At 46.1% G+C, this 17,021-nt stretch overlaps 1 protein-coding gene across 2 annotated transcripts in view; it reads left to right on the top strand.

The window, feature by feature from the left end:
- Pik3ap1 (phosphoinositide-3-kinase adaptor protein 1) overlaps nucleotides 1-17,021 on the top strand; it is a 111,378-nt gene that overhangs the window by 35,796 nt on the left and 58,561 nt on the right. For both annotated transcript variants that reach the window (XM_021650512.2, XM_021650514.2), the window contains one exon: nucleotides 15,840-15,976. In XM_021650512.2, coding sequence (XP_021506187.1) covers nucleotides 15,840-15,976 — 137 coding nt within the window. The remainder of the gene's footprint in view (nucleotides 1-15,839; nucleotides 15,977-17,021) is intronic.

The raw sequence follows: 17,021 nt of genomic DNA, 5'->3' as shown, positions 1-17,021 counted from the left end.
ACTGGATAAAGGCCAGTGCTGATGTCGGATTGTCCTAGCCCCCTTCCAGCTCTCCTCTGAAGGACTGATGCAGAAGAGTGCCTGTTCATAAAGACAGGCTTATACTGGAGCCCCTAAGACCCATGGGCAGTCCCTAGGGTTTCCATTCAACTTCATAGAGTGACCTTGCTTTCCTCTGGTGGGAAGGCCTTGTGAGGATTCAGCTGATCAATCCTTCCTGCTGTACAGTGAACTTGCCTAATGCCAGGCAGAAAAAAGGCAGACTGAGCACTGAAAACGTCCCTGAACTGGACATAGTTATTCTGGGAGAGAGAGTCTGACCAACTTTGTTGTTAATTATTAAACAAAATCAATGTTCTTTTCAGTTTAGTTTGGGACTTTTCTGTCAGAAAAACGAAAAGTCATTCTTTTAGAGTCAAAACCCCAGGAAATCACTGTGTGTATTTTGGTGACCCTTTGGAGACTAGAGGCTGGATCAATGAGAAGGCCTCTGAGGTAGCGGTAGAAGAGACAGGTACACAGTGTTCACGTCAGGGGTCTTTTCCTTGTTAGGTCTTGCTCATTGCTGCCCTCAACTCAGAATACACTCATGGCCCTGTTCATAAAACCCCTCAGACATTTCCTGACTCTCTGGTTGTTCTGGTGAGAACTGACAAGGCTGGAAGGCCTGAGCTGCTCAGCCGGGGCCTTGAAACCTGTAACTGCTTCAGGTGCACTGAAAGGATACTGTGCGATCCTAGTAAGACATAGGGGTCAAAGGTCAGCAGTAGTCACGCAATGAAAGCTGGTCACATTTAAAACAATCCTTTCTCCAAAGAGGCAGGGATGCTTGTTCACTCCTGTAATTCCAGCATTTGGGAAGGAGAGGCAGAAGGACTGCTCTAAGGTGGAGTCTTAGTCTGTTCTCCTTAGTAAGTTCCAAGTACCCAGGGTTATGTAGCATACTTTGCCTCAACCCTTTCACCAAAAGAAACAGGAAACTAAAAGCCAGTACCCATAAAATGGCTTAGGGTCACAGGCACCCAGGTAAGCAGGAGTTCCCTAACAGATGCACCTCTTGTGAGCACCTAGCAGGGTCTTGTCTCGTGTGGCCCAGGGGCGATCTTATTCTAGTGAGAGGATCCCTGATAGCACTTCCTTGGAAAGACAGACAGTGGTCTCAGCAATGGTAAGGACAGACAGGCTTACTAGAGCAAGCAGGAGTGGAGGGGACACTGGACGCAGGTAGATCCTGGCAGTGCGGATCATCCTGGCAGCCCCTCCAGGAAACAGCCAAATTGGGAAAGTCCCTCTGACCTTTCAGTTATTAGACAAACTGGTTTGGCTGTTTGAACTGCAATACTGCCAAGCCAGAGTTTTCTTTGTGTTTTTTAAGGCTATGATCTAGTCCTTTGTGTTGGCCTCATTAAACTCTAACATGGGGATGTAAGAGTAGGGCTGGCCTCAGATCTTATTGTTAATAGAAGTTCTTTGCTACCAATGATTATAATAATAATGATGATGATGAGATAGAGGCAGCTGCCTTTATTGAGCACCGGTTTATGGCAACCAATATCAACAATATCAATTCCCAAGACTTAGCAATTACAATCTCCATTTTTTTTCCTTTTTTTTTTTTTTGGAATTGAGGCTCTAAGAAATTAAATTACTTACTCAAGGTGACCAGCTAGTGACCAGAATTCAGTCCAGGTCATCTGGACACTAAACCCCATGTTCTAAAACACTGCCACATAAGTGGTGGCTTTGAGAATGTGCCTTGCAGGCCTCCAGCTGCCCAAAGTGGAATTGCTCAAGGACGCAGTGCCACACTCCACACTCATTATGGCATTTGACCAAAGGCTGGCTCCTCCAGCAGGGATACATGCTACAGCATGGCCTTTCTCAGAAATCACGGGCTTCTCCAGCAGCCAGTGCCGGTCTGACCAGTCCCGACAGGAACGCAGAGCTTTCTTCGGCACAGTGGTCTAGCCCGCACACCAACCTTCCTTTCCCACCTCCTTCATTTGGACTCAGGCTCAAGGTTCTCCCTGCCCCCTTCTCCCTTTTCCATTCCAGGCAGCTTTTGCTTCTCAGAAGACCTGAACTACCCTATAATACCATGCCAAATTTTCAGGGCATCTTGGTTCAGCCTGCTGACGTAAATTAGGGGATTGCAAGGTTTCCTGTTTCTCTCTATACTTTATCTTGAAAGCCTCAGGGCCGCAAGGCCCTGCAGTCACCCTCCCTGAGGTGAGGGTGGTGTTTTCCCTGCTAGTAATTTAGATGGTTCATCTTATCCCATTCATCGATTCATCCATTCATGCAAGAAGCATTTATTGATTTCTCACTCTATTCTCAGCTCTGGGGATACAAAGATGAATGGATGCCAGGGAATCTATTCTCAAAGAAGAGCAATTTGGACACCAGATAAACAACACTAATTGCTTTAACTTTGTCAAGTACTTTTCGGCTTTCACAGGGCTCCTGGATATTTGTCACTTCGCCCATGGCAGCTGAGAGATGGGCCAGGCAAGTACAAAGAGCCTGTTAAAGAGAAATGGCTAGAGCTTAGGAAAACTCACCTAGTCAATGACAGATGGTACTTGAGTACAGGCTTCTATGGCTTGGGCAGTTATATTTTCCAGAGTCTTTCAGCTACGGTGTGTGCTCCGGGAAATGGTAGATCCTTGGTCTCAACAGCCCAGGTTTTATGTGAGGGACAGCTAAAAGATCTTAGGTAAAAGGAGTCACAGCTTTTAACTTAAAGTGTTTGAAAAGAAATTTTTTTGTTAGGGTGGTTGTGTGTGTACGTTGGCAGGAGTGAGGATGGGGACATTTGCCACCACGTGAATGTGTCAGTCAAACTTCAGGAGTCATTTCTGTCCTACTGTGCGGGTCCTGGGGCTTGGACTCAGGCCTTCAGGTTGATGTCAAACACCTTTCCCAGCCGAGTGTCTCACCAGCCCTTAAACATAATTTGGCATGTCATTTCAATTTGTGTCTCTTTAATTCCTTGACCATGCTGCGAAGCCCAAGCATTTCTCTCAAGGAGGGAAGAACGGAAAGGCTCTCCTGAGAAACGGAAAGTGAAACTGGCAAACCAGCTCTCTGGCTTCAGCTGCCAGAATACAAGGGGTCAGCAGAATGGAAAAGTAAATGCTGCACGTGCCTTTCCCAAAGTTTCTTCACTGGGTTGGGGAGGTGCAAAAGGTACAGGATTTTAATCTCAAGCTCTTAAGCTTGGTTTTATTATCAAGGCTTGCCTTCAGCCTTAACTTGGCTGGGGGAAGATAAACCACATAGCCTGCTCCAAACAAAGCCCATTTGTCTGTCTTTACACCGGTAAATCCAGACATCACTGTTTGTTTAGATTAGAATTGATTCTCGAACCAGGAAGCCAAGAAGAGCCTGTTAAAAGACCAGTTATTAATGGCCTCATTACAAGCCTTCGCTATGCCATTTGAACCAAATTTACATAGAGAGAGGAAGCACATTTATAAGTGTCGGAAACAGATGAAGAAAGAGGAAGCCTTTAGGGTGGGGGTTGGGGGCGCCTGTGGTACCTCTCGCTTTGTTAGCAAGACTGGGGTTTCCTGAACAATGAAACAGGGGGCCCTAAGGCCTTCAGCCCTTGCCTCTGTGGAAGGGCTTCCTCCCAAGCCTGGTCACTGGGATGCTACCTCTTAAGGACTTTGGCAAGGACCTTAAGGGCAGTGGAAACTTTCCTGGGCTCTTTTTGGTTGCCTGTGGCTGATGAAAGCAACCCGAGTGTGATACAGTTTGTGAACCGGTTGGTTTAGGAAGGGGAAGCAGATTCCCCTTTCCCCCTTCCCAGGCATACAGGACAGTCGGTCTGTGGCTCAGCATCAGACCCTGCCACCTGTTAGGGTCACATTTTCTAAGCAGCTGCACCTCTTTTCTGTCAGTAGGCTGAAGTTGGGAGCCCTCACTGTCCCACGGTCTCACCAGCGGCTCATGATCCAAGGCCAGGCATCCCACATGCCCCCGCCTTCCTTGGTCCATCTGCTGAGCAGAAATGGTCACCTCTGTTTCAGGTGCCTGAGAACACTGACAAGAACGAATATAAAAGTTCAGAGGCACTGGGTAGAGAGAGAACTCCGCTCTCTCTACCCTCAGCTCTCAGATGGGGAGGGAGCAGCTTGACCCTACTACTCTCAAATGCTCCCTGAGGGCTGAACTTGGGAGACTGAAGGGCCCTGGTCCCACTTCCAGTGGCCAGAGGGCCAGGAGAGCAGCAGTAAGATCCATCCTCAGTGGACAGGGTGAGCACACGCTCTGGTTGTCATGGTAGCCTCTGCTGTGGTGCTATTTTTGTTCAAGCTGAAGAGCAGGTAGGGCGGGGTGGAGGAGAGAAGAGCTGTCATGCTTTGCTTGAGAAAACAAAACCAAGAAACCCAAACCTAACACTTTGAACAGTTTATGTAGACTGATTATGTGTAGAGGCTACGGAAGCCTGAGGACCCCTCTCCTCTTGTTTGACCCCTTGGTTCTGAACCTTGATTAAGTACCTTGAAGAGGACAAAATGGATGACCTGGTAAGTGTAGGGGGGAAAAAGTTGCTTGTCTGTGTGCACTGATAAAAACCTGGGTCAGTGTGCAGAGAATTGTACCCAGACTTTTTGTCAAGTACTGCAAATACAGATGTGTTATGAAGCCAGACAGGCTCCGGAGTCTGTATGGCACAGAGCACCCAGATGGCAAAGCAGGGTGGAAACACGGCTGAGTCAGCCAGGTTCAGAGTCTGTAACTTTGTGGACTTGAAGAAAAATGGATGCTTTTCCTTCCTTCCTTCCTTCCTTCCTTCCTTCCTTCCTTCCTTCCTTCCTTCCTTCCTTCTCTCTCTCCTTCCCTCCTTCTTTTCTTCCTCCCCTTGCTTCTACTCTTCCTCTTCTCCCTCCTCCTCCTCCTCTTCTTTCTCCTTGCCTCCAGGGAGGTGCATCAGCTAGTGTGAATGTATTTAAAGCTGGAATTGAGAATGTGTCCTTTGGAGTCTACCCCGTAGTTTTGGTATCACTTGGATAAGGCGGATGATAAAGATGAAGAATACAATGATCGATATCGCTATAGTTAACTTACTCGAATACCAATAAGTAATCCTCACCTCCTTCCTTCCCTCACTTTAAGTCCCAGAACCATGTTTAGTGGTAAGACCCTGGCGGGCAGCATCCCCGGCCCCTTTCACCAACAGTGTGGAAACTGCTGACAACTGGAAGCAGCTGGCCAGTTAGCCAGCTGGGCACACTGTCATTCTTTGGGGGAGTCCTATAAGTGAAAGGGGTTAGATGGATGGGAAATACAACACTCATTAACAAAGGTGGTTGAGCAAGAGCCTACGAAAGCCCTGTGGGTGATGACGAAAATGGAAAGGCATTTCAGTGCTTGCCAGGAAGCTGTGGGGAGGAGACTGAAACTCTATATTTGAGTCCTGCCAGTGCCAGCCATTCTCCTGCCTCAGCTAACCAAGGTGAACAACTGCATTTGAGTCTGTACATTGAGGAATTGGGGTCAGAGCCAGGCTTGGCATCTTCTTTTGTGCTCTCCAAGGCACACAACGGCCAGGACATTACATTTCTAGGCTACCAGCAAATATAAACAATATGAGTAGTGCAAGCAGGAGAAATGTTTATAGCCCAGTTAAGAATCATTTTCCAAGGGTGTCGCAGACCATGCTTGTGGTGTACTTTTTCAGACATCAGTTAATTATAGCATCTTATTTGTTCCTGGAAGCAGATAGGGCAGGATGTTGTCTTGGTCACATTGTGGGCCACCAGTTTGCACTATTTCATGCATTTGAAGGCACAGTTTGCAGGGGTGTGATGGGGTGGTCGGCCACTCCCCTTTTCAGTTCTGACCAGACTCCAAGAGTGCTGGCATATTCTTAAGTGTTTGGAGTTATATAGAAACTAAGCAAAGATAGCGCTCAAGACACAGAGGCAAGAGGATTGCTTTGAGTTCCAGGCCAGCCAAAGCTACGGAGTAAGACCCTGTTTTAGAAAAGCAACCCAAAACAACAAAACCGTCCAACCAACCAAACAAAAATGTGAGCAAAAGAAAGACTTTAGCTTTTCTAGCAACATAAAATTGCACTTTGAATATCTCTTAACAGTAAGTCTTCAATTTGGAGGCCAAACCCTTGTGCATGGCTTTCTGGGAACTCGGGCTGTCCTTTCCTCACAGCCTCCCATGTAGAATGTGCTCCACACTGCTTCCTGTGGCGGCAGCACCTCACTTGCCTGCCATACTTATGCGCCTTCAGTCCTACCTTTGTCCTTACTGCCCTCAGATATGAAGGTCCAGCAACAGTGAGGACACATACATTTTCTTACCCTTACATGCCTTGGTGGAACCTGAAAGACATTGAATAACCCATGAGAAGCAGTGAGTATTCACTGGTGAAATAAAAGGCATTGTGAAAGATTTTATTAAGTTCATTGGACAATGCTGTATCTTTTCTCAGAAAAGTCAGCTCACCTCCCAGAGAGCTTAGACATAAACTGACCAAGCATTTCTCTGTTCACTGGTGCTTTCTTCATTTTAGTTCAGCGTCTTTAAACTTTGCTCACATTCATAATGTGTCCACACGTCTCTGAGCAGTTTGGGACATTAGCTCACCTGATGTAGTTACAGTTACAGTTTCCCGTGCAAGAAGTCTCGCCTTTTTTCACACAGAGCCCTATCTTCCCACTCAACTAAGGGCCTTAAGAGCTGAAACAATGGAAGCCTCACCCTTGGCATTCTCCCTCGGGACATGCAATACATGATCAATTGACACCTGTTCTGTGCTTAGGAAACTGGATGGCAAGCTCAGATGTTGGAACATTTTATTCAGGGTTTTGAGAAATAGCTGTTTCATGATACAGTCACTGTCACGTAGGTAGAACAGATGAGCATGAGTAACAAACAGCTGAGATGTTTTATTCTGAGTGGAAAAAAACCCTGTAAGCTTCTCTGGAGGTAGGGCAATTCTATATTCCTGCTCCATGGCTGTCCCTATGAGGTCCTGAACCTTGTATGTAAATGCAGAGGAAAGACACGTTTTTGTTCATGAACACCTCCCATCCCCCCTTGATTGCTTGGTTACTCATTTCTACATTCTTGCAAGAAATCTTTGGCTCCCTCACACCTTTTGCTAGCCACATTTGAAGTCTTGGTCACAGACTGATGAGCGTCTCTTGTTATTTTCAGAACATAGACACACATGTTCAGCCTGGCCGTGACCGTTCTGAGAACACTGACATATGTGTTCAGCCTGGCCTCTGACCCCTTTCTAGAACACAGACACACGGTTCAACCTAGCCCTAACCCCTTTCCAGAGCACAGACACATGGTTTAGCCTGGCCTCTGACCCTTTTCCGGAATACAGACACATATGTTCGGCCCTGACCTCTTTCTCTTTCATTCCTGTTTAACCAGGTTGACAGAAAGTCTGGTTCTGCTGAAGGTCATTATTCCTTCTCTGGTAACTTTCTTTTTCCTCATCATCCAAAATTTAGAATAACTTAATATGTTCTTACTATAAGTCTTCCTCCTCCCTTTGCATCTTTTCAAAAATTTATTTATTTATTCAGTTTGTATCCTGATTGCAGCCCCCCTCTCTCTCCTCCCAGTCTGCCTTATACCTTCCCACTCTCCCCTTTCCTTCTCAGAGAACAGGGATGTCCCTCATGGGTACCGATGTACCCTGGCACATTAAGTCGCTGCAGGACTAGGTGCATCCTCTTTCACTGAGGCCAGACAAGACAGCTCAGTTACGGGATGGAATCCAAAGGCAGGCCTCAGCGTCAGAGAGGGCCCTGCTCCAGTTGTTGGAGGATCCACATGAAGACCAAGCTGTGCATCTGTTACGTATGTTCAGGGGGGTCTAGGACCAGTCCGTGCAATGTCTTTCATTGGTGGCTCTGTGATCCCCATAGGTCCAGGTTAGTTGACTCTGTAGATCTTCTTGTGGAGTCCTTGACCCTCCAGTTCCCTTCGTCTTTCCTCCAACTCTTCCACAGGACTTCCCAAGGTCTGACTACTGTTTGGCTGTGGGTGTGTGCATCTGTTTCTATCAGCTGCTGGGTGAAGCCTCTCAGAGGAGTTATGCTAGGCTCCTGTCTGCAAGCATAGCAGAGTAACATTGATAATGTCAGGGACTAGTTCTCTCCCGTGGGATTGGTCTCAAGTAGGGCCAGTCTTTAGCTGGCCATTCCCTCAGTCTTTGTTCCTGCACATCTTATACTGCCTTCACATCATGACTTCACCTTATTTCAACTTTTCAAAAATATCCGGGAATGGTGCTGCGTGTTATTCCAGTACTTGGGAGGCTGAAGCAGGAGGATTTTAATTTGAGGCCAGCCTGGGTCACAAAGCATAGAAAAACTCTAAATAAATAAATATCAGCAAAGTGGAAGACTTATAGCATAACATGTCTTCCCTTGATCCCTCAGTAATCTGTGAATCAATGATGGGAGTTTTGGCCTATTTTTGTACCATAGTCCTATTGCTTTGAAAAAACAATTTTATTGAGATATAATACACAGAACATCCAATGAACTCTTTTAAGTGTGCAATTCAATGGCGTTGGGTGTATTATTTTGGTAAAATATATGTATCATAGTCCTTGTCATTTAAACCAGCTTTGAGCATAAAATTCAGTGACATTAATTACGTTCACAAGATTGTGTGAGTCATTCCAACTATGCTTGCCCCGAAATATGTTCATGGTATTTAATAATTTCTTTAGCCAATTCATGTTTATAATCCAAGTAAATTTATTTTAAAGTAAACCTTACTACTGTAAGTGGAATAAAAGCTACTGTTTTTGATGTAGAGAGATGCATAAAATAGTAAGACAATAAAACTAAACATTAGTGTTGCGTTCCTCATTTGGATGCTTATGGAAGGCTGTGAGCTTTGGACTGGTCCCCTCACGGTGCAGAGGGATCTGAGCATCCCAGAGGAGAATTAAAGTGTCCTCTTACTGTGTGGAAAGGGCTTTCTCCTTTTTTCTTTCTTTAGGTTTTATTTATTTATATTCTTCTATTTTTGCCTGAATATGTATCTGTGTACCCTGCACATGCAGTACCTGAAGAAGCCAGAAGAGGGCTTTGAACCACACCCTCCCCCAACTGGAGTCACAGTAATTATGAGCTGCCATGTGGGTGCTCCCAGGTTCTCTGGGAGATCAACCAATGTTCTTAACTGCTGTCCCATCACAGGCTTTGTTCCTGCGCTCCAGCCACAGGCTTTCTTCTTGATCTAGGAGAACGGAAAGACATAAAACTGAATGCTTTTTACAATTTTGTATTATGTCAATTTATGTGTGTATGTGTGTGGGCGTGCATGCATGCTCTCTCTCGAGTGTGTGTGTTTGTGTGTGCAACCTATTATATTTTGTGTTGTCCTCGGCATAGCATTAATGCACAACAGTGGCGTTTACAATTGGTTTGGGGAACAATATTTGTTTATACTTCCCTAAGCGGTAGCATCCACCATATGAGAATGGAGCTTGTGTAGTCTGAGAAAGGCCCTTCAAGGTCAGTAGGCACCATTCTTCTTAGCCCTGCGCTATGGAGTACAGACTGAGAAGCCCCAGCCGTTCAGTGAAAGAGGCCGTCAGTGCTGTGGTGGGAAAACTTAACCAGAAAGGGAGAGCGTCACTGTGGGCCAGAGACCACGGGCACATGAAAGACCCTGGCTGGTCAGGACTGTATAAACTGCCTCTTGACTTAACCCTGTGGAATGCGCCTTTCACCCTGGGAGGAGGTCACAGAACTACAAGCAGCAGTGCCGACAATACCACAGCACCGCCAGGCCTCCGAGACGGTGGATGTGCAAGTCAGGGCTCCTGAGCGGCACAGCCCAGCTGAGGAGGAGCACGTGACACTGACCTCTGCTACCCACAGAGAAATCCCAGAGCCACTGGCCCCTGCTTGCTGCTTCACCTTAGCTGTGCGGATTTCATCCCTTCCTGGCCTGAGTGCTTCTCTATAAAATGAGAAGCAGGCACTGATCGCCATCTCCCAGGACTGTGTGGACAATGGCCTGGGGATTAGTGAGGGGTCACCTTGAAAGGCAGCTCAGTGAAAGGTAGCTTCCATTGTCACTGTGATTAGTAATTATGGTGAATGTGTCAGCAGCCCTCTTGCCTAGGGCGAGCTGCTCAGTGTGGCTTAGTTGTGGTCTGACTACATGGCTAATTATGTTGAAAAATCATAGCCATCCCCAAAGTCAATGAGGAATAGAGTCCCCCTTTAAAGGAGGAAAAGAAGGGCTGTGGATTTTGCGTGTATAAGGATCTGTTGTGTTGACCCTGTCTAGACCTGCAGAGACACAACTGTGCTTCTCATTCTGTCTCTGTCACATGGACAAGGGACAAATACTAACCTAAAAACCATACAAGTTGAGACGACTAGATTCGTTTACTCAAAGACGATGTGGTTGGTTGAGCAGGGATCTTGTGAATGAGGCACAGAGGGCGGAGTGGGGCTTGTGGCATCGAAGGACCCGGATCTCTCATCTCATTTCTCTACTGAAAGCAGCGTCCAGAGAACTGCTGTGAACGTCTCAACACTAAGCGTAGCAGTGTCTGGCCACAGAGCAGTTGCACACCCAACCAATACCAAAATCCCGTGGTGGGACCCAGTTATGGCCTGGTGAGAGTAAAAAGAGGTTAAGCTACGCGTGTGCTGTGTGCCTATAACCCTGTCACTCGGGAGGCTGAGGCATGGGGATTGTGAATTTTGAAGCCATCTTTGGACTACAGACAGGCAGATCCTGCCTCCACAAAGATCCTAGGAAAACAAAACAAAACAAAACAAAGCACCCAAACTCCCCAATAAAGAGTGTGGAAGTGCTTAAGAACCAACTCAGTTTCCCCACGAGGGACTTGGCAGGAGGCAAAGGGTGAAACATGCTGTTCTCTTGTCTTTGTTGAATTAGAGAAATCGGGCCAATGGTTTCCTGAATCTGAGTAGCTGTCACATGCCTCTGCTACAGATGAGATTTGGGGAAACTGGCTGAGAGCATCTCCTAACAGTTTCCAAATGTGCCATACACTTCCTGACAGCTGAGCGATGCTGCTGTGTTTTAAGCAGCAAAGAGTCTACTGGCATCTTTAGATTCTATACTGGTGGTGGGTTTCCAGAGCTTTCACTCATGCCGGAAGCCACAGCGTTGTCATCAGAGAGGGATATCCTTGTTCAAGAAGGGAAGCTTGGGCTCATCACACTGGACAGAGTGGTTTCAGGTGGTGATTGTGCCAGCCAAGTTGGCTTTTCCTTAGACACTTTGACTCTGCTGAAGGGGCCCCACTGAGTCATAGCTTCTCTGTGTACCTGTACTACCTCTGTGGCTTGTCAGTCACCAGCAGCAGCAGCGGGGTGGACTTCCTGCCTGACTTCCTGAACCCACGCTGCTGGTGGCTGGTAGCTCTCTAAAGCAGCCCCCATGGACAGTGGAGGGAAGTGCTTACGCAGCCTGGCTGAGCCGAGGTTTGGCCTTTGCCATTAGCCTCTCTAGGTCCCGCTGGCCTCAATGCCAGGATAATGAGCCACGAGCTTCGTCCCCCCAACCGCGCCCCCATCCCAGAATCAAGTGGGGCTTTCTCACTATGGAAAATATAAAAGTACAGGGAAGGATGGAAGAGTGGAAGGAAGGAAGGAAGAAAGGGAGGAAGGGAGGAAGGGAGGAAGGAGGAAGGAGGAAAGGAGAAGGAAAGAGGCAAGCAGGAAGGAAAAAGTCACACACATATTTTCTTCTGACCTTTGAAAATGAATTTAGAAATATTGAAGTCCTGCAGTATGAAAGATGTAATTTTGTATCCTTCTCTAACTGGTCTCTTGAAACTTTGAAAGTAACGTGCATGTTTATTTTTGAGAACAAAGTCTCACTGTGTAGCTCACTGTGTAGCTGGCTTGGAGCTTGATAAGTAGACCAGGCTGGCCTTGAACTCGGAGATCCTGTCTTCGTCTCCTGCCTTCTGGGATTAAAGAATTATAGAATTGTGTAGCCAAATGTGTGTGTGTTTCAATGGCTTTCTCTTCTGCTAGATCTGGGCTTGTCGCAGGGTGAGGGGATCTGTCATGTTTTTTTCTTTTGCATTTCCCGATGGCTGGTCAGAATGAGTGACACCATGCTTTTCAAGTGGGGAAGGAGGGTTTGTATTTCTGTTTAGTCATTTGTTGAGCGTGGAATGTTTTTAAAGAGATTTCTATATTTTCTTCATATAGGAGATCAGCCTCTTGTTACGATTACTTTGAAATTCTTAAACAGTTTATTATTTCCCGTTGGGTTTTTGGATAACAGTGTTATGAGAAATATGATCCCCAGCTTAAAGAGTTCAGTTCAACTGTCTTTGGTACATTCATTTGTGCATTGTCTCAATAAATTCTCAAGATTTTCATCACCTCAGAAAGAATTTTTGTTGTTGTTTTTGTTTGTGTGTTTATTTTTCGAGACAGGTTTTCTCTGTGTAGTCCTGCCTGTACATACATTTTCAACAGCTTTGGGAAAATACCAAAGAGTACCATTGTAGGAGTAAATGGTGATACTCTTTGTAGACCAGGCTGGCCTCAAACTCACAGAGCTCCCCCTGCCTTTGCCTTATGAGTGCTGGGATTAAAGGCCTGTTCCAGCACGCCCAGCATCAGAAAGAAATTCTATAATCTTCAGTTACCCCCTGCAGTCACCCCAAATTCTATAGGATGAAGCAAGAACTAACCCACTTTCTTCTGCCTTTATAGGTTTGTCCGTCTTGAACATAGATCTTTGGAATCATGTAATGTGTGGTCTTCTGTGCCTGACTTCTTTAACTTAACGTGATGTCTTCAAGATGTATCCCTGCCATAGGACGTATGAATGCCTCATTCCTTTTCATAGCTGAATAATTTCGTTCCATGGATATACTACATTTTATTAGGTTTTTTTCCATCTGTTTTGTTTGTTTACTAAAATGTTAAATTAGGTTGTTAAATAAATCTTTTCCCAAACCAAAACATACAATACATCCAACCATATTTCCACCTTTTAATTTTTAAAAATCATTTTCTTTTTATTTTGCATTTCAGTGTGTAGTCCATCTCAGTTTCATCTTGGCGTCTTGTGAATTAGGAAGAGTTTCATGGTACCCCACTCCTTCCTCATTCCTTTGCCAGGGCTACTTGCTGAGTCATTTTCTTACCAACCATTTCCTTTATTTTGTGGTGATTTACTTTTTTTTTTTTCTTTTCTTTTCTGTTTTAATCTTTAAAAGACTGCTTTTAAGAGCAGTTCTAGGTTTCCATTAAAAACTTAAGTGGAAAGCACAAGGGTTTCCTATACCCCTGCCCTGGTCCACATTCGGCCTTCGCCACCCCCAGCACCTCCGCGGTACGACGGTTACAATGGTTACAATGGGTGGGCCCACACAGAAGCCCATCAATGTTGTGTATCACAGTGCACTCTTGGTACTGCCTAGTCTGTGGATTTGGACAGTGTATAATGGTGTATATCCACCTTAGAGTATCATGCAAGATAGGTTTACTACCCTAAAAAACCAAAGCTGCGAAGTCTGACTGCTTATTCCTCCCGCCTCCCAGGCCCTGGCAACCATGGATTATTTTCCCCCCAATAGTTTTGTCTTTTTCGGAGTGTCCTGTAGTTGGAACCACACAGCCCACAGGGTTCTTTCGCTCGGCAGGCATCCTCCCTTATTTACTGTTATTGTAATAAACCCCACAACCAGAGCGCCCTGGAGAGGGAGAGTTTATTTTAGCTTGCAGTTCATCACGAAGAAGCAGAAACCTGGACGCAAGCACTGTAGAGGGATAAGGAAGATAAACTGACTGGTTTGCTCTCCATGGCTTGCTCAGTTTGCTTTGTTAAGATCACACTGTGCCCTGGGGTGGCCCTGCCTGTAGTGGGTTGGACTTCCCCACATCAATTCATTAATCAAGAAAATGCCCCCACAAACATGCCTACGGGTTCGTCTGAAGGAGACATTTTCCTCAGTTGAGGTTCCCTCCTCCCAGATGGCCCTAACTTGTGTCAAGCTGACAAAAACTAACTTCTGCTTCCCCCGTGAGCTCATTTCTGTCTAGCGCTGTATTCCATGCTTGCTTGCCTGTGCTACTGTTTGTTTATCCATTCAGCTACCAGAGGATATCTTGGTTGCTTCCAACTTTTGGTAGCTATGAAGAAAGCTGTTATAAACATCTGTGTGCAGGTTTTTCTGTGTACATACATTTTCAACAGCTTTGGGAAAACACCAAAGAGTATGGTTGTAGGAGGGAACAGCAAAGTATATTTAATCCTGTAAGAAATTGCCAAGGTGCTTCCAAAGGGGCTCATTCCCACTAAAGGGCTCCTGGTGTTGTGTGTCCTTGAAGACATTTGGTGTCATCTCTCTTCTAGATCTTTTCCGTTCTAATAGATGGTATGTCGTGGTTGCTCTGATTTGCATTTTCCTGATAAGATTGGTGTGAATTATGTTTTCATGGGTAGATTTGTCATCTGTATCTGGGCATATACACAGTCTTGGGCATAATTTCACAAGGAGGCCTGCTGGTCACTAGGTGCTGATTAAGAGCCCCTCTGAAGAGCTCTTATAGGTTCTCACCATTGTCTCACCATCTCTGCCGTGCCCTTCATGTGTGCACACCTCTGCCTGCCTGCCTGCTTGGAGTCTGTGTACTAGTTTCGTTTCATGCTATAATTAAACACCCGGACTGAAAGCAGATTAGGGAAGAATAGGTTGTTTGGCTTACAAGTTCTGGTTACAGACCATCACAGAAGGGGCAGCCAAGGTAGGAGCTCAAGCAGTTAGTCACATTGCATTCCATTGTGTCGCATTGCATTGCGTCGCGTCACATCGAGTTACATCAAATCACATCACATTGCATTGCATTGCATCCCATTGCATTGTGTTCCATTACATCTCATCGCATCATTACATTGCATCTCATTGCATTGCATTGAATTGCATCCCATCAAATCACATCTAATTGCATCGCATTGCATTCCATCACATTGCACCTCATCGCATCACATTGCATTGCATCCCATCCAATTGCATTGCGTTACATCGCATCACGTCCACAGGCAAGAGCAGAGAGAAACAAATGGACTCACACTTCCTGCTTCCTCTCAACTAGCTTTCTCCTCTCCTATAAATCAGGACTCTGTTTAGCAGACGGTGCCACCACAATGGGTTGGGTCTTCCTACATCAATTAGCAATCAAGACAGCTCCCCTCCCCAGATGTGTCCATAGACCAAGCTTGTTTGGATGATTCTGGTCTAAGCTAACTTCTTGAGTGGTTCTAGGTAGTGGCAAGTTGGCTGTTAAGAATCCACCCCTGTCTCCATCTCTGACTCTTCCATATGGCCATGGTACTAATCTGGAACCCAGTGGTCCCGACTTTGGGCTTGTTGAAAGTGATTGCTTTTCACTGCTGCTGACAGAGTGGGACATTGGGTAGATGTGCCCCGATCTCCTGTGGCTTTCTGTAGCGTTTCATACTCTCTGTAAAGTAGGCAATTTCTTCCTGATTCCATTTTCCTTGCCACCCTTCAGCCCTGCAGGACGACCTAAGCTGAAGCTTCCAGAAGCCTGTTGGTTGAACCTAGACTTGCCTGCCTCAAACTTTTGGGCCTTACCTCACATCAGTGTCCTTTTTCTGTCACCCTATGGCCTACAAAGTGGTTGTCTTTTCCCCACTGGATCCTCTTTTGTGACTTAGTAAGCCACTCCCTTCAAGTGGGATTTGTGTGACACTCACAGCCGCTTCCTGCATGGTGACGTGTGGGGCTTTAAGGGGTGAAGCATGTCTACCCGTTCTCCTTTTTCCACTCCCATTCAGTTGTGTCCTGTATTCCGTAGATTCTGGCTGTGACTCAGTAACCGACACGGAGCCTGAGGAAGAGAGAGCGCTTCCTTTCTCAAAGCAGATAAACCTGCCTCCAGAGATCTCGCCTGGGAACCTGATGGTGGTGCAGCCGGACCGCATTCGCTGTGGGGTAGGCATCCTGGGGACCTGCTAGATCCCCATCACAGCATTCACTTTTCAAGTAGACGCCTTTGCTGTAGTGAAAGGTGTGAGGGTATTGGGGTGCATCTTGTTATAACCATGTCCTTCCCTTGGGGCCCCCATCATCAAGGCCTTGAATGAATTGCTCCTTTAAGCCTGAGAATTGAACCTGAGTGTATGTGTCATCAATGTAAGAATTCTGTCTTCTGAATGTGTAACATAGGGCAGACAGGACACCAGCAGACATGCGCATTGTGAGATACCACAGGGTTAGAGGCCTGCACGTCTTCCAGCTGGCCCAGCCCTGGGAAGAGGAAGTGGCACATTCAGGGAGCCTGCTTCTTCATTAACTGCTCACTACTCTGGCCTCAAGGAGGGCTTTAAGGTTTTATGGCGGTAACTTGCTGGCCAATATTGCTTGCTGAAAAGGTTGGCTAAACACCTACGCCATTTGTGGCTAGCATTTTTTAGGGTGGTTGTAGAATCGCAAGTGAGCTGTATGTGAGACTTCATGATAGCTGTTTAAATCCTGTCATAATGGTAGATGGTTCTTAACGTCCTTCCCTGATAAAATGTGAGGCGTTGTGGATAGGTTTGAGCAGAAAAATGCCTTCTCTGTGGATACATGCTGTTCGCTAAAGCTTGCTGTGGCTTCTCAGGACTACAGGGCATGAGAACGTTGGCAGTGAGAAGTGTGGCTCTGGCTTTCTCCTCTGCAGCTGCGGCCACGAGATGCTGGGTACGGGCTCCCTATAGGAGTTGCCAGCTGGTTTTCAGGCTGGATTAGACTCTCAGACATGTTCTGGTTGGACTCCAGAGTGTTTTAAAAATTAGGTATAAAAGTTGCTGTTCCTCAGTGTCTTGTGAGTCAGAATGGGATGTTAGTCTTGAGGTGACCGGTGGGGCTCTGTACATTTTTCTTTTTCTTTTTATTCATTTTTTTATTTAAAAATATTTTTTGGCATAAGACATGCATCCTCTAGCCTGGTCCCCACCATTCTCTGCTCTTCATTGTTTATTTTTATTCTTGAGGT

The sequence above is a fragment of the Meriones unguiculatus genome, chromosome 1, assembly GCF_030254825.1.
Source record: "Meriones unguiculatus strain TT.TT164.6M chromosome 1, Bangor_MerUng_6.1, whole genome shotgun sequence".
Classification (NCBI taxonomy): domain Eukaryota; kingdom Metazoa; phylum Chordata; class Mammalia; order Rodentia; family Muridae; genus Meriones; species Meriones unguiculatus.
The sequence above is the reverse complement of the archived record's forward strand: the minus strand, read 5'-3'. Positions and strand labels throughout refer to the sequence as shown.